General features: G+C 37.1%; 1 protein-coding gene across 2 annotated transcripts in view; it reads left to right on the top strand.

Annotated features, from left to right (window-relative positions):
* TfIIS (RNA polymerase II elongation factor) overlaps positions 1-18,119 on the top strand; it is a 228,798-nt gene that overhangs the window by 132,313 nt on the left and 78,366 nt on the right. For both annotated transcript variants that reach the window (XM_067151340.2, XM_067151341.2), the window contains one exon: positions 16,262-16,390. In XM_067151340.2, coding sequence (XP_067007441.1) covers positions 16,262-16,342 — 81 coding nt within the window. In that variant the 3' untranslated portion in view covers positions 16,343-16,390. The remainder of the gene's footprint in view (positions 1-16,261; positions 16,391-18,119) is intronic.

The following is an 18,119-nucleotide window of genomic DNA, read 5'->3' as shown; positions in this document are numbered from 1 at the left end:
GGATCAATAAGTTGGAATAAATATTTAATTCAAATCCTGTCTCTCGTTTATGCTTTTTCCTAAATTCGTATGGTTATTTCCGGTTAGGAACATTAATTCTAGCTTTGCCAACGACATGCTGTCCCAGTATATTTATGGAGTTTTTGGCCCCTCTAAATACGTACTTTCGGACAATGCCTCCAACCTTTTGCGAGCCAAAGTTTTCCAGTTGTGCTTTTCCTGGGGCGTAGCCCACATTTTAACAAGCCCTCGTCACCTCCAGCCTTCCCATGTCGAGAGGTTCCACAGAAACCTGCTGTTCTGTTTAAGTGCCTACCACAGTGCCGACCAGTAGTGCTGGGACATTAACCTCTCTTATTTCTGCTTAGCCTTCAATAGTGCCATACACGAGTTGCGTGGACATACACCAGCAGAGCTGTTCCTCGGAAGAAGTGTTACTGATCCCTTCTATTTTAATTGGAAAATTGAATATCCTTCACAGCCCTCTAGGAACAAAGATGTAAAGGAGAAGTGGAAGGAAGTAACTGAACACCTAAAGAAAGCCCAAGGCTGTACGGAAAGAAAGTTCAATAAGTGAAGAAGTTCAATCAATACTGATCTGCATTTATGGCAGTCGCCCAGGTGGCAGATTCCCTATCTGTTGCTTTCCTAGCCTTTTCCGAAATGATTTTAAAGAAATTGGAAATTTATTGAACATCTCCCTTGGTAAGTTATTCCAATCCCTAACTCCCCTTCGTATAAATGAATATTTGCCCCAGTTTGTCCTCTTGAATTCCAACTTTATTTTCATATTGTGATCTTTCCTACTTTCATAAACGCCATTCAGACTTATTCGTCTACTAATGTCATTCCACGCCATCTCTCCGCTGACAGCTCGGAACATACCACTTAGTCGAGCAGCTCTTCTTTTGTAACGCTACTCTTTTGTCGGAAATCACTCAGAACAAATCGAGCTGCTTTTCTTTGGATTTTTTCCAGTTCTTGAATCAGGTAATCCTGGTGAGGGTCCCATACACTGGAACCACACTCTAGTTGGGGTCTTACCAGAGACTTATATGCCCTCTCCTTTACATCCTTACTACAACCCCTAAACACCCTCATAACCATGTGCAGAGATCGGTACCCTTTATTTACAATCCCATTTATGTGATTACCCCAATGAAGATCTTTCCTTATATTAACACCTAGATACTTACAATGATCCCCAAAAGGAACTTTCACCCCATCAACGCAGTAATTAAAACTGACAGGACTTTTCCTATTTGTGAAACTCACAACCTGACTTTTAACCCCGTTTATCAACATACCATTGCCTGCTGTTCATCTCACAACATTTTTGAGGTCACGTTGCAGTTGCTCACAATCTTGTAACTTATTTATCACTCAATAGAGAATAACATCATCCGCAAAAAGCCTTACCTCCGATTCCACTCCTTTACTCATATCATTTATATATCAGATGTAAGGCTTTTCAGGCGTTTGCTCTAGTAACCAGCGTTTCGTCTTAGGTCTGACACTAGACTCGTCAGAGTGGGATGTGTCAGACCCTACCCACTGACGCTGGGTGTATGCAGGTGAGCTTATCAGAAGCCTATATAAGAGGCATAGTCTGATAACTGCATACGGGAGATGAATCTCCACAATGGAATTATTGCCCACCTAGCAATTCCGAATAGAAAATTCTAAATTCCTATGGAGGGAATTAGATATTTTTCACCAATAGAGCATGTCAAAAACATATCAGATGTAAGGCTTTTCAGGCGTTTGCTCTAGTAACCAGCGTTTCGTCTTAGGTCTGACACTAGACTCGTCAGAGTGGGATGTAACGCTGGTTACTAGAGCAAACGCCTGAAAAGCCTTACATCTGATATGTTTTTGACATGCTCTATTGGTGAAAAATATCTAATTCCCTCCATAGGAATTCAGAATTTTCCATTCGGAATTGGTAGGCGGGCAATAATTCCATTGTGGAGATTTATCTCCCGTATGCAGTTATCAGACAGTGCCTCTTATATAGGCTTCTGATAAGCTCACCTGCATACACCCAGCGTCAGTGGGTAGGGTCTGACACATCCCACTCTGACGAGTCTAGTGTCAGACCTAAGACGAAACGCTGGTTACTAGAGCAAACGCCTGGAAAGCCTTACATCTGATATGTTTTTGACATGCTCTATTGGTGAAAAATAGCTTAATTCCCTCCATAGGAATTTAGAATTTTCTATCATTTATATATATAAGAAAACATAAAGGTCCGATAACACTGCCCTGAGGAACTCCCCTCTCAACTATTACAGGGTCAGACAAAACTTCACCTACTCTAACTCTCTGAGATCTATTTTCTAGAAATATAGCAACCCATTCAGTCACTCTTTTGTCTAGTCCAATTGCACTCATTTTTGCCAGTAGTCTCCCATGATCCACCCTATCAAATGCTTTAGACAGGTCAATCGCGATACAGTCCATTTGACCTCCAGAATCAAAGATATCTGCTATATCTTGCTGGAATCCTACAAGTTGAGCTTCAGTGGAATAACCTTTCCTAAAACCGAATTGCCTTCTATCGAACCAGTTATTAATTTCACAAACATGTCTAATATAATCAGAAAGAATGCCTTCCCAAAGCTTACATACAATGCATGTCAAACTTACTGGCCTGTAATTTTCAGCTTTATGTCTATCACCCTTTCCTTTATACACAGGGGCTACTATAACAACTCTCCATTCATCTAGTATAGCTCCTCCGACCAAACAATAATCAAATAAGTACTTCAGATATGGTACTATATCCCAACCCATTGTCTTTAGTATATCCCTAGAAATCTGATCAATTCCAGCCGCTTTTCTAGTTTTCAACTTTTGTATCTTATTGTAAATGTCATTGTTATCATATGTAAATTTTATTACTTCTTTGGCCTTAGTCTCCTCCTCTATCTCGACATTATCCTTGTAACCAACAATCTTTACATACTGCTGACTGAATACTTCTGCCTTTTGAAGATCATCACATACACACTCCCCTTGTTCATTAATTATTCCTGGAATGTCCTTCTTGGAACCTGTTTCTGCCTTAAAATACCTATACATACCCTTCCATTTTTCACTAAAATTTGTATGACTGCCAATTATGCTTGCCATCATGTTATCCCTAGCTGCCTTCTTTGCTAGATTCAATTTTCTAGTAAGTTCCTTCAATTTCTCCTTACTTCCACAGCCATTTCTAACTATATTTCTTTCCAGTCTGCACCTCCTTCTTAGTCTCTTTATTTCTCTATTATAATAAGGTGGGTATTTACCATTCCTTACCACCCTTAAAGGTACAAACCTGTTTTCGCATTCCTCAACAATTTCTTTAAACCCATCCCAGAGTCTGTTTACATTTTTATTTACCGTTTTCCACCGATCATAGTTACTTTTTAGAAACTGCCTCATGCCTGCTTTATCAGCCATATGGTACTGCCTAACAGTCCTACTTTTAAGACCTTCCTTTCTATCACATTTATTTTTAACTACCACAAAAACAGCTTCATGATCACTAGTACCATCTATTACTTCAGTTTCCCTATAGAACTCATCTGGTTTTATCAGCACCACATCCAGGATATTTTTCCCTCTGGTTGGTTCCATCACTTTCTGAATCAGCTGTCCTTCCCATATTAACTTATTTGCCATTTGTTGGTCATGCTTCCTGCCGTTCGCATTTCCTTCCCAATTTACATCTGGCAAATTCAGATCTCCCGCTTCAATCACATTTCTTTCCATGTCGTTTCCCACATAGCTGACTATCCTATCAAATAATTCCGAATCTGCGTCAGTGTACCCTTTCCCGATCTGTACACTCCAAATATATCAAGTTGCCTATTATCTTTAGAAATGAGCCTTACACCTAGAATTTCATGTGTCTCATCTTTAACTTTTTCATAGCTTACAAATTCTTCTTTCACCAGAATGAACACTCCCCCTCCCACCATTCCTATCCTATCTCTACGATACACACTCCAGTGCCGTGAGAAAATTTCTGCATCCATTATATCATTTCTCAGCCATGATTCAACTCCTATTACAATATCTGGTAAATATATATCTATTAAATTACTTAATTCTATTCCTTTCTTTACAATACTTCTACAGTTCAACACTAACAGTTTTATGTCATCCCTACTTGATTTTCAGTTCCCTGTTCCCTTATCACCGCTCCCTAGGCCATCCTGTTTCCCTGAATGTACCTCCCTATTACCTTTCCAAACAAATTTCCTAACTTATATGTACCACTGCGGTTTAAATGAAGGCCATCTGAGCGCAGATCTCTATCTCCTACCCACCCATTAGGATCTAGAAATTTCACTCCCAGTTTCCCACATACCCACTCCATAGTCTCATTTAAATCCCCAATCACCTTCCAGTCAGTATCCCTCCTACACAGTATTAGGGGACCTTGTCATGGTAAAAATTATTCCAGCCAGCTCAGCTGTTAACTACTTGATTGGGAAGCTGTGTCAACTGTCCCAAGCGGATCGTTTAATTCTTAGGACTGGTGACAGTAAGATTACAGGACATTACGACAAATCCACAAAAGATTTTGGAGGAAATGAATCAATTTCTTATATGTTGATGCTTTCGCAAGTGCCATTAGGCTGTTCATAACATGTATATTCGCCGCTCAACCAGCTGTTCTACTACGAAACACTATGTACCTGACTCTATTCTTAATATTATTTTTGGGATGAGATTTTAATACATTGAAAAATTTTAATTAATCCATACATCATATAACTAATGTTGTACACAATATTTGTAATCATTGGAAAATACTGTTGTAAATATTAACACTTCTTAATGATTTTGATCATTAATTGTAGAATCAACCTTTACATAATTTTTGACATTGTCAGCTTTTTATCCCTGTCACATGTGAAGTCAACAAAACAACTGCTTTATTAACGTTTTTATGACTTAATTTAGAATTAGCCTAACTTTCCACCACTTTGGAGAATTGATGACAATCGTCGTCATCATGATCATCATCATCATCATCTTCCTTCCTTCCAAGTATTTGGCCATGTGTCCCTTTATGGTCTTGCATTTTCCTTCCATCTCTTCATCGAGCGTCCTACAGGTCTTTATGCTCTGAGTTGGTATCGAAGAATCTCTTTTGGCAATCTGCCAGGTTCCATCCTTTGTATATGATGTTTCCAGTTTTCCTGATAACTGTAGATGTAGTCAGTTATCGGTTGTACTTTCAGTTCTTTTAGTACCTCTTCATTCCTTTTATGGTCCTGTTTTGTATACCCTGCTGTACGACACATGAATGTCATTTCTCGTGCTGTAATTCGAGACAAGTCTTGAGATCTTAACGTCCATGCCTCAGATCCATAGCAAAGTATTGGTTTAGCTAGCGTATTATAAAGACGCAATAGAGTATGTTTCTGAACAAGTGATGGTTTCATGATGTTGTTTATTATTCCTGTAGTTTTTGTGAATTTATTAATTTTTGCCGGTATATCTAATTTTGAATAATAATGTAAGAAATTTATTTAAACTTCAACCTATTCAATACAGTGGAAGATGTTAACGTATTAGTTAAACATCATTAAAATAGTTGAAACATGTTTCGCCCCTTATGTGGGGCATCATCAGTCATATCAATACCTCAAAGTTCTACCAGACGTCTGGTTGGAAAATTGTAAAACATGTTGCATGAGTGAATACATTAAAAAACTTTACAATATCATCTTCTTCTTCTTTTATCAATTTTGGCTAGCTGTGGACCACGTAAATAACTCCTCATGATTTAAAATTTGGCGCCAGTACTCCTTCATCCTCCTGCTTGCTGCTTCTTTTCTTTCAGCCGTCCATTGTTGTTTCTTCTTGGTCGCTGTTTCTGGCTCTAGGAAACGCGTAAATGTGTATAACTTTTTTCTGAAGGTGGTTCTATTGTGGATGTCTTGATGTGTGATGTTCATTTCTTGCAAATCCTTCTTCGTGTTAACAAACCATTTTTCATAAGAGCTGTCTTTCCTATTGGGCTTATTGAAGTGGTTAAAGATTTTCTTGGCAACTCTGTCATCAGGCATTCTTGAAATATGTCCAAAAAATTTAACTCTTCGCTTTCGAATGATATCTGAAATCCTACTGCATGTTTTATATGTTTCTTTATTACTGCGTAATCGATATGTCTCAGTACATTTCTTTGGACCGAGGAATTTTCTTAGAATCTTTCTTTCCTTCTTCTCAATTTCTTCAATGTCTTTCCTGGTTGTTAATCCCAGGCATTCTGAAGCATACAAGTACTCTGGTTGAATTACTGCCTGATAGTGGCATACTTTTGTCCTAATAGAGATCGCTTTCTTGTTGTATGTGTTTTTTTGGTAAGGTGGAATGCAAGCTCCATTTTTTTGGCTCTCTCGCAGTTTGCTTCTGTATTAAGCCCATTAGGTTGTATAATCTCACCAAGGTATTTGAATTTAACAACTTGATCTATCTTATCATTGTTTGTTGTTACTATGTATCTTGGGGCTTCTTTAATGTTGGTCATGAAATGTGTCTTTTCAAATGATATCTGCAGGCCAGTTTTCATTGCTACCTCTTTTAAAGTGTTAACTTGTATTATCGCCTATTCAGTATTTTCTGATAACAGTACAAGATTCGTCAGCAAATGCTAAGCAGTTGATAGTGATGTTCTCTTTCTTGTATCCTATCCTTATATTTGGTCTTTAATGCCTTTTTCTGCAAGTTCTTTTTCCCATTCTTTGATGACTTTATCCAGGACACAATTGAACAGCAGTGGGGATAGGCAATCTCCTTGCCTAACGCCTGTCTTGATTTCAAAGGGTTCAGATATCTCTCCCATAAAATTAACCTTTGAGTATGTTTGTTAAGGTCTCCTTTATTAGCTGTAATGTCTTGTTATCTGTACCCATTTCTCTAAGGATGTTAAACAATGTGCTCCTATCAACTGAATCATATGCTTTTCAAAAGTCAACAAAAACTGCTACATACTTCTTGCCCCTGGCAACTCTATCCTTCAGTATTGTCTTGAGGTTCCAAATTTGTTCCACACACGATCGTCCCTTCCGAAAGCCTCCCTGGTATTCGCCGATTTTGTGTTCAACTTGTTGTTCTAATTTTGATAGCAATGCCATAGATAGTATCCTGTATGTCTCTTGAAGGAGTGAGATGCCTCTGTAATTGCTGACATATGTTCTGTCCCTTTTCTTGTATAGTGGGTGTATTAAGGCTAATTTCCAATCATCAGGAATCTTACAAGTGTTCCAGATTTCTTGCATTAACCGGCATAGGTTCTTGATCATTTGGGGGCTCACATGTTTCCATAGTTCACTTGTTATTGAGCCTTCACCAGCTGCTTTGTTGTTCTTAAGCTTCTTGATTACATTTGTGATTTCTGTTTCATCTGGCGGTGTAGAGTCTAGGTTCTGTTGCGTATGTTCTGTGGCAAGCTTCTCCCCTGGAACTGGGCAGTTAAGTAGCTGTTTAAAGTATTCTGCTAACAGTTGGCAATTTTCTTCATTGTTTGTTGCAATGGTGCCATCCTCTTTCTTGAAACACAAGCTCAGTGGTTGGTATTTAGATAGACTCCTCTTAAATGCCTTGTAAAAGTCCCTCGTATTATTCTTTTGGAAGTTTTTTCTATTGCAGCCAGTTGTTCTTTCTCAAATTTTCTTTTTTCTCCTCTTATGATTTTTGCAGTTGATTTTCTTTGAAGCTGTTGTAATCATCCTCTTTCTTTGATGAGTACCACTTCTTCCATCTTTGTAGCCTGAGTGATATTGCCTGTTCACATCTTTCATTCCACCATGGATGTTTTCGTGATTTCTTGAGTAATGCTGTTTCTTTGGCTGCTCCTATCATGGTCTGCTGCATTTGCTTCCATTCAGTTGTTTCTATGTTCGTCAGTTCTTGGTACTTGTTGCTGTTCTGTTTCAGCTTTTGAGTGTCAAATCTTAATACTCTGTTGTTTGTGCATTTCTTCTTGCTGCTGGGAATAAACTTTATCTTGATGATTGTTAAATAGTAAACTGTTTCTACGTTGGCTCCTTTCTTAACTTTAACATTCATGATTTCTTTTTGACTTCTGTGGAAGATTGCAACGTGATCAATTTTATATTCTCCTAATAGTTTGTTTGGTGATGCCCACGTCGTTTGTTTCCTAGGAAGCTTCTTGAAATGAGTGGACATCAGTTTCAAATTAAAGTTCCTACAGAACTCTATAAGTCTTTGCCCATTTCTGTTGGTTCTTCTATGAGCTGGAAAATCCCCCACTATTCTCTTGTAGACTTTTTCTCGTCCTACCTGTGCGTTGAAATCCCCAAGTAGTATTTTCACATGATTATCAGGAATTTCTGATGTCACCAATTCTAATTCTTCCCAAAAGTCATCTACCTTTTGTGGGTTAGTTCGATTGTCGTCATTAATTGGCGCATGAGCATTAATGAGGGTGTATATTTTCTTTGTACACTGAATGGTTAGTAGTGAGAGCCTTCCATTTGGAGACTGGAAGTCTATAACCGAATTTAGAATCTTTTTATTGATTACAAATGCTGTTCCTAAGTGTGGCATATTCTTCATGATCCTTATGCCAACCTTGCCTTTCAGGATTCTATAGTTGCTTGATTCCATCGCGATGTCATCCGTGAATTTTGTTTCTTGAAGTGCCATGATCAGAAAATTTTGCTGGTCCATTACGTCTGTAAGTTGTTTAAGTTTTCCTGTTTTTAGGAGTGAATTTATGTTCAGCGTGCCAAAAAAGTGTTTCCATTTATGTCTTAATTTTGGTGTATTCAGTCTGGATGCGTGTGATGGCAATGGGTTTCCTAGATGCTCCGACTCATCTATGCATGGTGGTTTTGGCTCTTCAGAATCCGATCGCCCAAGTGCACTGCTTGTAGCAGTGGTGGATTTCCTCTTAAGGCTGCCACCTGGAGTAGTTTCCGTAAGAAATGTTTCCATCATGCGAGTTCATGGGAGTTGTTGGGGGAGCCGACCGGGGTCAGCTCAAGATACCACTAAAGTTGGAAGCCTTAGGGTTGCTCCTTTCCAGCAGATGTGTCTGGATTGTAGCTCAACTGTCGGAGATAGATTATTCTTCACCTTCAACACCATTGAGGTTATGTATTCTATTTCTGTGAAAGTTGTTAGTCGCCTTCTTCGTCTGTAACCCAGACAGGGGCCCTTACAGGGTGCTATCATCCGGAGCCAGATGAACCCTGGTTTTTTTACGAGGTGTTGCTCCTCCCCCTCCTCCTTCCTCATCACTTGCGAGATGAAGCCCCGGGCTTGGGACCGGCACTGTACTGCACTATACTGTACTGTACTGTACTATAATTGTTTTGTGTTCTGCATTCATTCTCAATATTTATACATAAATTTTAACTGTCTTCGAACTTCGACATCGCATAAGATTTTAGACTATCACTATTGTCATTTATTACACATACGACACCCATTGCTTAAGTGATAATTCACAAGCGTGTTCACCAGTGCAACATATTTTTAATCAATTTGATATTTTGTTAATAATAAGATAATGTAAAGTGTTTTAATGTATTCACTCATGCAACATGTTTTACAATTTTCCAACCAGACGTCTGGTAGAACTTTGAGGTATTGATATGACTGATGATGCCCCACATAAGGGGCGAAACATGTCTCAACTATTTTAATGATGTTTAACTAATACGTTACCATGTTGCACTGCATTGAATAGGTTGAAGTTTAAATAAATTTCTTACATTATTATTAAGATTCTTTCAATGCGGAGAAAAATGATTTTCATTACTTGTAATATCTAATTCTGATTCGTATGATAAATTGTACCCGAGATAATTGAACACATTTACTCTTTCCAATGTTGTACTATCTAAATATATTTTACTAGGAATTGGTTCTCTTCCCTTGAAGACGATTATTTTTGTCTTTTCTGTTGAAATAATCATATTAAAATCTGAGGAAACATTTTTTAAATTGAAAACTGATCTTTGTAGGTCATCTTCCGTTGTAGCCAGCAACGCAACATCATCAGCATATAATATGGCATCTAGGTGTTCGAGGCGTTTACTTATTGATATTGATCCATGGCGTCCTTGTTTCCAAGTTTCCACTATTGCATTCATATATATTATAAAAAGTAGAGGGGAGAGTCCGCAGCCTTGTCTTACACTGCCATTTATTGATTTCCACTTGGTCTAGTTCTTGTTCAATTTTACAGAAATGAGATTGGATTTGTAGATATTGTTAATAATCTGTTGAGAGACATTGTCTTGTTTTAGAATTCCAAGCAATTTGTTTCTGTTTACTTGATCAAATGCCTTAATGTCCACAAATGCAATGTGTGTTTCCAAATTGAATTCTCTGTGTTTTTCTATTAATATCTTCATAGTGAAATATGCATCAGTGCAGGAGTACCCTTTATGGAAACCTGGTTGTTCATTCCCCAATGTATCTTCATAATGTTGCTGCAACTTATTTTTAATGATATTTGCATATATTTTATAACCTGAGTTAACAATGCTAATTCCCCTGTAATTTTCATTTTTTTATGTCACCTTTTTTTTTTTTTTTTTTTTTTAGGAAGAGGGATAACTTGCCTTCTGCCAACTTTCTGGTGGATTGTCTCCATTCCAAATTTAGATTTTAAAAGCTGAGAAATCTTTGTTTATAAATAGATTACTTGAATATTTGAACAGTTCAGCATGTATTGCATCCTCTCTAGGTGCTTTACCATTCCTTAGTTTCTTCAAAGTTTGGTCTAGCTTTTCTGATGTTACAGATTCCAATGTATTGTTAGATACTGGCAAAGTTAATACTTCGTTATTTGAACTTGTCCAGAGTGTTTGAAAATAATTAAGCCAGTCATTTGGTGGTATTATTTCAAGTTTTATCTCTTCCTTAACTTGCCTGTTTAATTTCTTCAGAATTTATAAGTTTGTGGTTGTGGTCTTGTTAAGTCTGTTTCCAATGTTGATACAAACATTTTCCAACTTTCTTTATGTTTTCGTCTAACTTCTCGTTTAGCTACTGCTCTCTTATAATTGTATTTTGGTTTATCTTCTATTTTACCAGTTGAAGGAAATTTCTTGTATGCATCTCTTGTTTGTGATATGACTATTTTTATCTCTTCACCTCAGATTCTCAAGCAATTTTTTCTCTTCCATTTTCTTTTTATTCCTAAACTTTCAAAAACTGCGTGTTTCAAAGCTAAGCTAATATTTGACCATTCTTCCTCTACATTGGTACTCACTGGTTCTGCTTGAATTACATTATTAAGTCTATTTTGATACAGTCATTTTATGCTTGGATCCCTTAAAAGACCAATTTTATAAGTTGTTTCTTTTTGTTCCGTGCAGGGTTTATTTTTCTTCATCCATCTTGGCTTTATGCAGACTGGTGAAACTACTAGGAAATGATCTGTTTCTATTTCAGGACCTCGATATACTCTAACATCTAAAATTAATTGTGCTAGCTTTTGGTTGCAGATGACATAATCAATGATAGATCGCTGATTCCTAGCTGACCATGTGAACTTAGACTGTCTTTATATGGAAACGTGGTGTTCAATATTTTTAACTGATTGAAGAGAATAAAGTCAATAAGTCTTCTTCTGTTGCTACTGCAAGAATCCTCCCCATTTGTTCCTATATTTTTCTGAATTTTGGGATTTCCTACTCTGGCATTAAAATCCCCCAGTAAAAGTATCATATCTTGCTTATTAATTTTGTTAATTACTTTCTGTAAATTGTTATAGAAAGTATCATTATCTTTTAATCATCCCTCTACTGGGGCATAAACACCTATGACCGTTAGACAGCCTCTGGATAGCTTTAGCCTTATCGAAATAGAAAATGTAGTTATCTATTCTCGATCTTAGTCTTTTACGTATCATCATGACTCCCGCTTGATGTCTATCCTCTTGTTTGACTCCACTATAGAATTGTAAGTAATTAACTGTTTCTTTTGAGCCTTCTAGTTTATGGTTGATTTCAGTGAAGCAATTGAGGTGTCCTTTTTTGAGAGAATGTCTTCAAATTGATCATCTTTGTGTGCTAATCCCTGTACATTCCATGTAGCACACTTAAATATATTATTTTTCTTCCACTTATTATCCTTATCATTAACCTTTTCTTTGCCGTGTTCATCATCTTTCATATCCGTCCAGTTTCTTTTCCTTCTGCAAGATTTTGAAAGCAATCAAATGTCCTTCCGACGGGTTGCTAGCCTGAAGGAAATAAGACCATTGGTGGGGCTGCCAGCTCTCAGCTAATGAACTAGCTGAAATTACAGCATTTCCTCCATAATTGATGTAATAGTTATACCGCCGTCGACAGAGCCTCGTCTGTGGAAATAAGTTTGTTCATCCTGGGAAGGTAAGGTTGGCATTTGATCAGGAGAGCGTATGTATTCCACATGAAGTTAATGTTGGATGTTATACAGCACAATAACAAAAAGGTTAATATGCCAAGTTCATTATATAGATAAAAACATATAAAATGTATAGAATTTAATAATTTTAAAATATTCACTGTATAAGGAAATCTTCAAAGAATATAAATGACTTGTTTATAATACCCATAACAACTGTCACTAATCCTTCACAGCACCATAATTTTCATATTTTTCAAGAAAGTACTATAAAATTCAGGACACCAGTAAGTGTATATTTCAAAGATTACTTTTAAGTTTGATAACAACAGCAACAAATCTGTATCAATTCAGGAAAAAAAAAAAAAAAAACAGAATTATAATAGTACTGATACAGAGCTCCTCATGTACGTAATGATATAGTCATGGCCACCTACACCTACTGATGACCATTAATTACAATATTATTATAAACTATTAGATTTTAAGGGATAGTCTTATATATAACATCTGACTCAGGGCCCTGGCCTAACTTAGAGTATTTAATGGCCGAAGATGCTTGCCATGCGAAACATGTCCCATATCAAGCACTATGTAATAATTGCATCCTAATTATAAGGATTGTATTGTATTGAACAGGTGGATATTAGTAAACTATTTTGTAACTTTTTAATATACACAGTCCACACCGGTGAATAATCGCAAACAATCATAAAGATAAAATGCAGGCAGAGATAGCATACACAGTAGTAAAAATCGGTTTAATAGTATAGGCCAGTGGATTTTAACCAGAGCAAATAAAGACACGGTCAGAATTTGAACCCAGTTATCCTCAAGCTACTAAATGAAAGAAGATAAATTAAAACACAAAATGTATTAAAAGCAAAAAGAAATGGGTTAAAACAAGAAGCAATTAAAGTGAATAGGTCTCAAACCGTAAAGAAAATGCAGGGTTACTCACATCCAAACAGTTGGTGACGAAAGATGGTGGGTGAACACACATCCATGTAATTAATCTAAATTTACGTCCAAATACAATACCCTCTTAAATTAATTACAAGCCAGCGATGTACCAAATCACTTTAACTCATTAAACAGTTACGAAGACTGATGAATTCAGACACGACCCAAAAAGAACAGTTTGGATGAATTTATACTGATTTCACACAATTCCATGAAACACTCCCCAAAAGTGTGGCCCGCTAACAATAAAAACTCCACGGAATGTCAGTAAAACGTTCAAAGACAAAGAAAAAAGAGACATGATGTAAAAATAGGACCAAAGTTGGAGAGAAAAATGTGGTCTGTGCAGATTTTTTTTTTCTCTACATCGCACCAACACACATAGGTCTTATGGCGATGATGGGACGGGGAAGGGCTAGGAATGGGAAAGAAGCGGCCATGGCCGTAATTAAGGTACAGCCCCAGCATTTGCCTGGTGTGAAAATGGGAAACCACGGAAAACCATCTTCAGGGCTGCCGACAGTGGGGTTCGAACCTACTATCTTCCGAATACTGGACACTGGCCGCACTTAAGCAACTGCAGCTATCGAGAGATTGGAATGATAAAATGGAGGTCACAGAAAAATAAGGAAACTAAATAAACAAAAGACAAAAGACCAAGAGGGCGACCAAGACTCGGGTACAAGGACATGGTGAAGATTGACATCCAACAGTGAGGACATACTTTGGAAAGCATCGAAGAAGGAGAGACGTTCAGAGACCGCAACTGGTAGAGAAGCCTCGTTCGCCGACCCATCGCGAAAGATGGAACGACGTGGGATATGTATGTATGTAAATAAACTGAAGTTCCATGGCGTCCGGTATAAAGAAATAATGAGAATAAAGATATCCGGAGGTCGAGGAAAAAATAGGAAAATAGTTGAATTACAGCTAACAATTCTCCTCGGAGTGCGAAAAGGCATAATATGATTTACTATTCATACAAGTCCACTGACGACAGAGGCCACAAACATAAAGAAAGTATACCATAATGCGACTCATAAAAGGAGTTGAACTGTTCTCACAGATCATCATCAGTGTCCCACTCCAGTTGCCTGGGTGTGATTAACAAGTTTCCTCCACTCCTTTCTGTCCTTCCACTTTTCCTACTCCATTACTTCTGCCACATCCAATCGAGCTTCTCTAATGTTCTTCCAAATCTGATCCATCCACTCTTCTTCTCAGTTTTTCAACTGGTTTCTTTCCCTTAACTTCTCTTTCCACTTCCCTTCTTGCAACCTGTTCCTTTCCCATTCTTTTTACATTTCTGAACCATCTCAGTCTTGCTTTCTGTATCTTCTGTACTAACGGTTCTATATTTAGCTCTTCTCTGATTTTAATATTTTGAATTCTATCTTGTCGTGTCTTTTTTCCGATGTTCTTAAAAATTTAATTTCTACTGCTTGGATCTTACTATCTTGTCTCTTATTAGTTACCAGCGTTTCTAGTCCATATGTTACAATTGGTATGAAGTACTGTTTATACCGTTCTCTTGGGTACTTTGTCGTTCCTTAGAAGCTCTCTGACCTGATGATAAAATGTTGTATTTTACTTATTCTGGTATTAATTTCAGGGTTGCTTTCATTACTTTCATTAATAATGCTACCTAGATATGTAAACTGTTCTACATTCTCTAACCGTTCTCTGTCTGTGTTCCCTTGGTTTCTCTTTTTCTGTTTTCCATAGTGCATGACTACAGTTTCCTTTTTACTGATTACCATTCCAAACTCCTTCAGATTTTCTTTCCAAATGCCCAGTCTCCTTTGTACTTCCTTTTCTCCCTTTCCCCAAATCACCATATCTACCAAAGCATTCACTTCATCACTACCGATACTCTGTTTTACACGTTTTATGATTTCATCCATCAATATAATAAACAATAAGGGCGACAGTGCACTTCCTTGCTTGAGACTTTTATTTTGTATAAAATTTTTTAGAGTCACCGCTCCCCACTTGTTCACTGCTTTTACTCTCATGATACAACATTTTTATCTTGTTAATTATTGAGTTTGGTACATTCCTTTTAAGTAGGCATTCCCATACATAGCAAGAGCACAAGTTCTCATTCAATTATACTGATTTGCGTCGTATATTTTTCATATACGTACTTAACTTCCCGCAACCGAGACAAATATTGGACCTTCAAGACATTCTCCACTCTACTTTGGCGTTCGAGACCGCAGCGCATGACCTTGAATGTGCCGCGCTGATCACCGAGAACTGGCGGTTTGCTTCTACAAATCTATTCGTCTGCGACTTCAAGTTTATTTATAATCTTCATATATTATTTGATAGTGTTGTGACTTTGTGCCTGACAGAGTGTGAATCTGACCCATTTCTCCAATATTCATAAACATTGTGTGATTTCGCCTACTTGTTTTTACGGCTGATGATGACCTGGACTAAGGTCGTAATCGGTCCCATTTAAATAAGAATGTAATTACTACATTTCTTTATTTTATGTATTGAATTGGTTGAACTTCAATTATTTAATTTTTAATATTAGGTTGTTCAGCTAGTGGCTTTTTACCCCGATGGCCAAGGTAAGGTTTCATTCCCAGTGGATCAAAGGGTGGAAATTTCACCTGAAAAACCAGTCGGTTTGAGGAGGAAAAAACAGGGCCATTATGAAAATATTATGTAGAAGTATTTATATCCTTGAGATATCTTGCTCTTTGGTGTATGTTTCTCATATCCTAGCCTCTGGAAGTCACTTTTTTCATATTTGTGTTCGTGCAGCTTGACTGTTTTGTTTGTATTTTGTCTTGGGCAATTCCTTATTGTAAAATTTGAGATCATTTATATACATATTTTTTGCTTTAGAATAATTGATTGATTTCTGTTTTTTAGTGTAGTATTAAGTGAATGTTTTTAATTTTTTTTCTAGGTCCAGACTAGAAGTGCTGATGAACCTATGACAACATTTGTTATGTGCAATGAATGTGGTAACCGGTGGAAATTCTGCTAATTTTGTGGACTGGCCTCGTACGTTGGTGCTGTTTTTAGCTCTCCACATGTTAGTGTTAAGTATTAAATAGCAAAAGTATAAGTATTTTGTAAATTTCATTCTATTCACTAATTTTAATTCAAAGTCAAGAATCTCACTGACTTTTCTTCGTTATTTCTTGTTATGGATCAACATTTGCTCCTTTATAAGATTTGTTGTAGGCTACAATTGATTGGTGGTTAATGTTCACCTAATTCCTACTAATCACATAAGTCCTGATCTGCTAACATCCTTGACATTGTTTAGCCTACTGTAAATATTGGTTGTAAAGGTATAGAAATTGTTTAGCTATGAAAGAATTTGAGATATTAATCAGGTATGAAAAATCTTGGATGTTGTGTGCAGAATTTTGGAAGGTTTATAACCTATGTTTTATTACTTTTTATTTTTGTATGTTAGCATATTTCCATGCAGTATCAGAAGAGGTACAAGTATGAAAGGGAGGAAGCTAGGAGTAAAAGTTATTCAGAATTCAAGAGTTTTGTTCTGGGTAAAAAGAGAGAGAGACTGTGATTGTGTTTGTTTTGTTCTAATATCCAGGTCCTTGAATGATAAGGGTCCATTGACTGTAATGATGAGTGGTTTGTAACCTTATGCGCACCATCTTTGGTCAAGGAATTTATTATTAATCCTTGCCTCAGAGACTAAACTAAAAATACTTACCTAATCCCTGCTACCAGTCACACATCAACAAACAAGGGGAAGCGAGACAACCAAAAATTAATATAGGGTTAACATGTTCGCGGCTGATGATGACACATATACATCATGACTCCACTTTCACTCAGTGCCGATAATGACACGTGCGTCACACTCCGCGCCAAATATTAAAGCTCGTATTTCCACCAATATGTATGTAAACAAACAGACCTCTTATCTGTGCATTGTTAAGGTGTTATTAAACATATGCACCGTCCGGATATCAGATCAATTGTTAGTTATAATCTCTGTAGCCATTACAAGTCGGCATACATTTTTGCGATGTCAAGAGAAAACAATGAAGTTTCAGAACCTTCTCTCTTAGCGGGATAAACAGGCGATTTGTAATTAATGATGATAGTCTGCGGGCTCTCCTGAACGCTAGTGACAGTGATAGCATTGATAGTGACGACAGTGATGACAGTATAAAAAGTGACTGTAGCCTTCTGAGTGAGATTTTTAATCACGGATGTGTGTGTTGAGCATCTACTCCCAATTCTCACATTACAGAAGATGAGGAAGACGTAAGTAATATTTCATCTCAAAATCTCCCGCCAAATAACATGGGCAATATTTCAGGGATCATTTCTTGGAATTCAGATTCGTCCTCAATGAAACAAGTAAACTTTATTGGTCGGCCGAGAATGAAGGTTCCACTGCCAAGTGACGCAAAACCTATTGATTATTTTTGCTTGCTTGCAGATGACAACTTGCTGAATAACTTGTCACTGAATGTAATGTATTTGCTGAAGAGTTATGTTACTGTAAAGTCAAGGAGTATGGACTGGTACGATGTCACCGTGGATGAGTTCTGTGTATTTTTAGGACTTATGTTTCACATAGGTGTTGTGCAAGTGTCTCGTATTAGGGATTACTGGAAAACGCACAGGTTATTCAACATTCGGTGTTTTAGGTACTACATGAATAGAAATAGATTTCTACTTCTACTGAAGTGCCTCCATTTTGCGAGAAACCCAGCTGAGGGAGATCCAAAACCAACAGATTGTTTGTATAAAATATGACCAATGATTGAGTACTT

The sequence above is a fragment of the Anabrus simplex genome, chromosome 7 (genome assembly GCF_040414725.1).
Source record: "Anabrus simplex isolate iqAnaSimp1 chromosome 7, ASM4041472v1, whole genome shotgun sequence".
Classification (NCBI taxonomy): Eukaryota; Metazoa; Arthropoda; class Insecta; order Orthoptera; family Tettigoniidae; genus Anabrus; species Anabrus simplex.
This window is presented reverse-complemented; position numbering and strand designations above follow the sequence as displayed.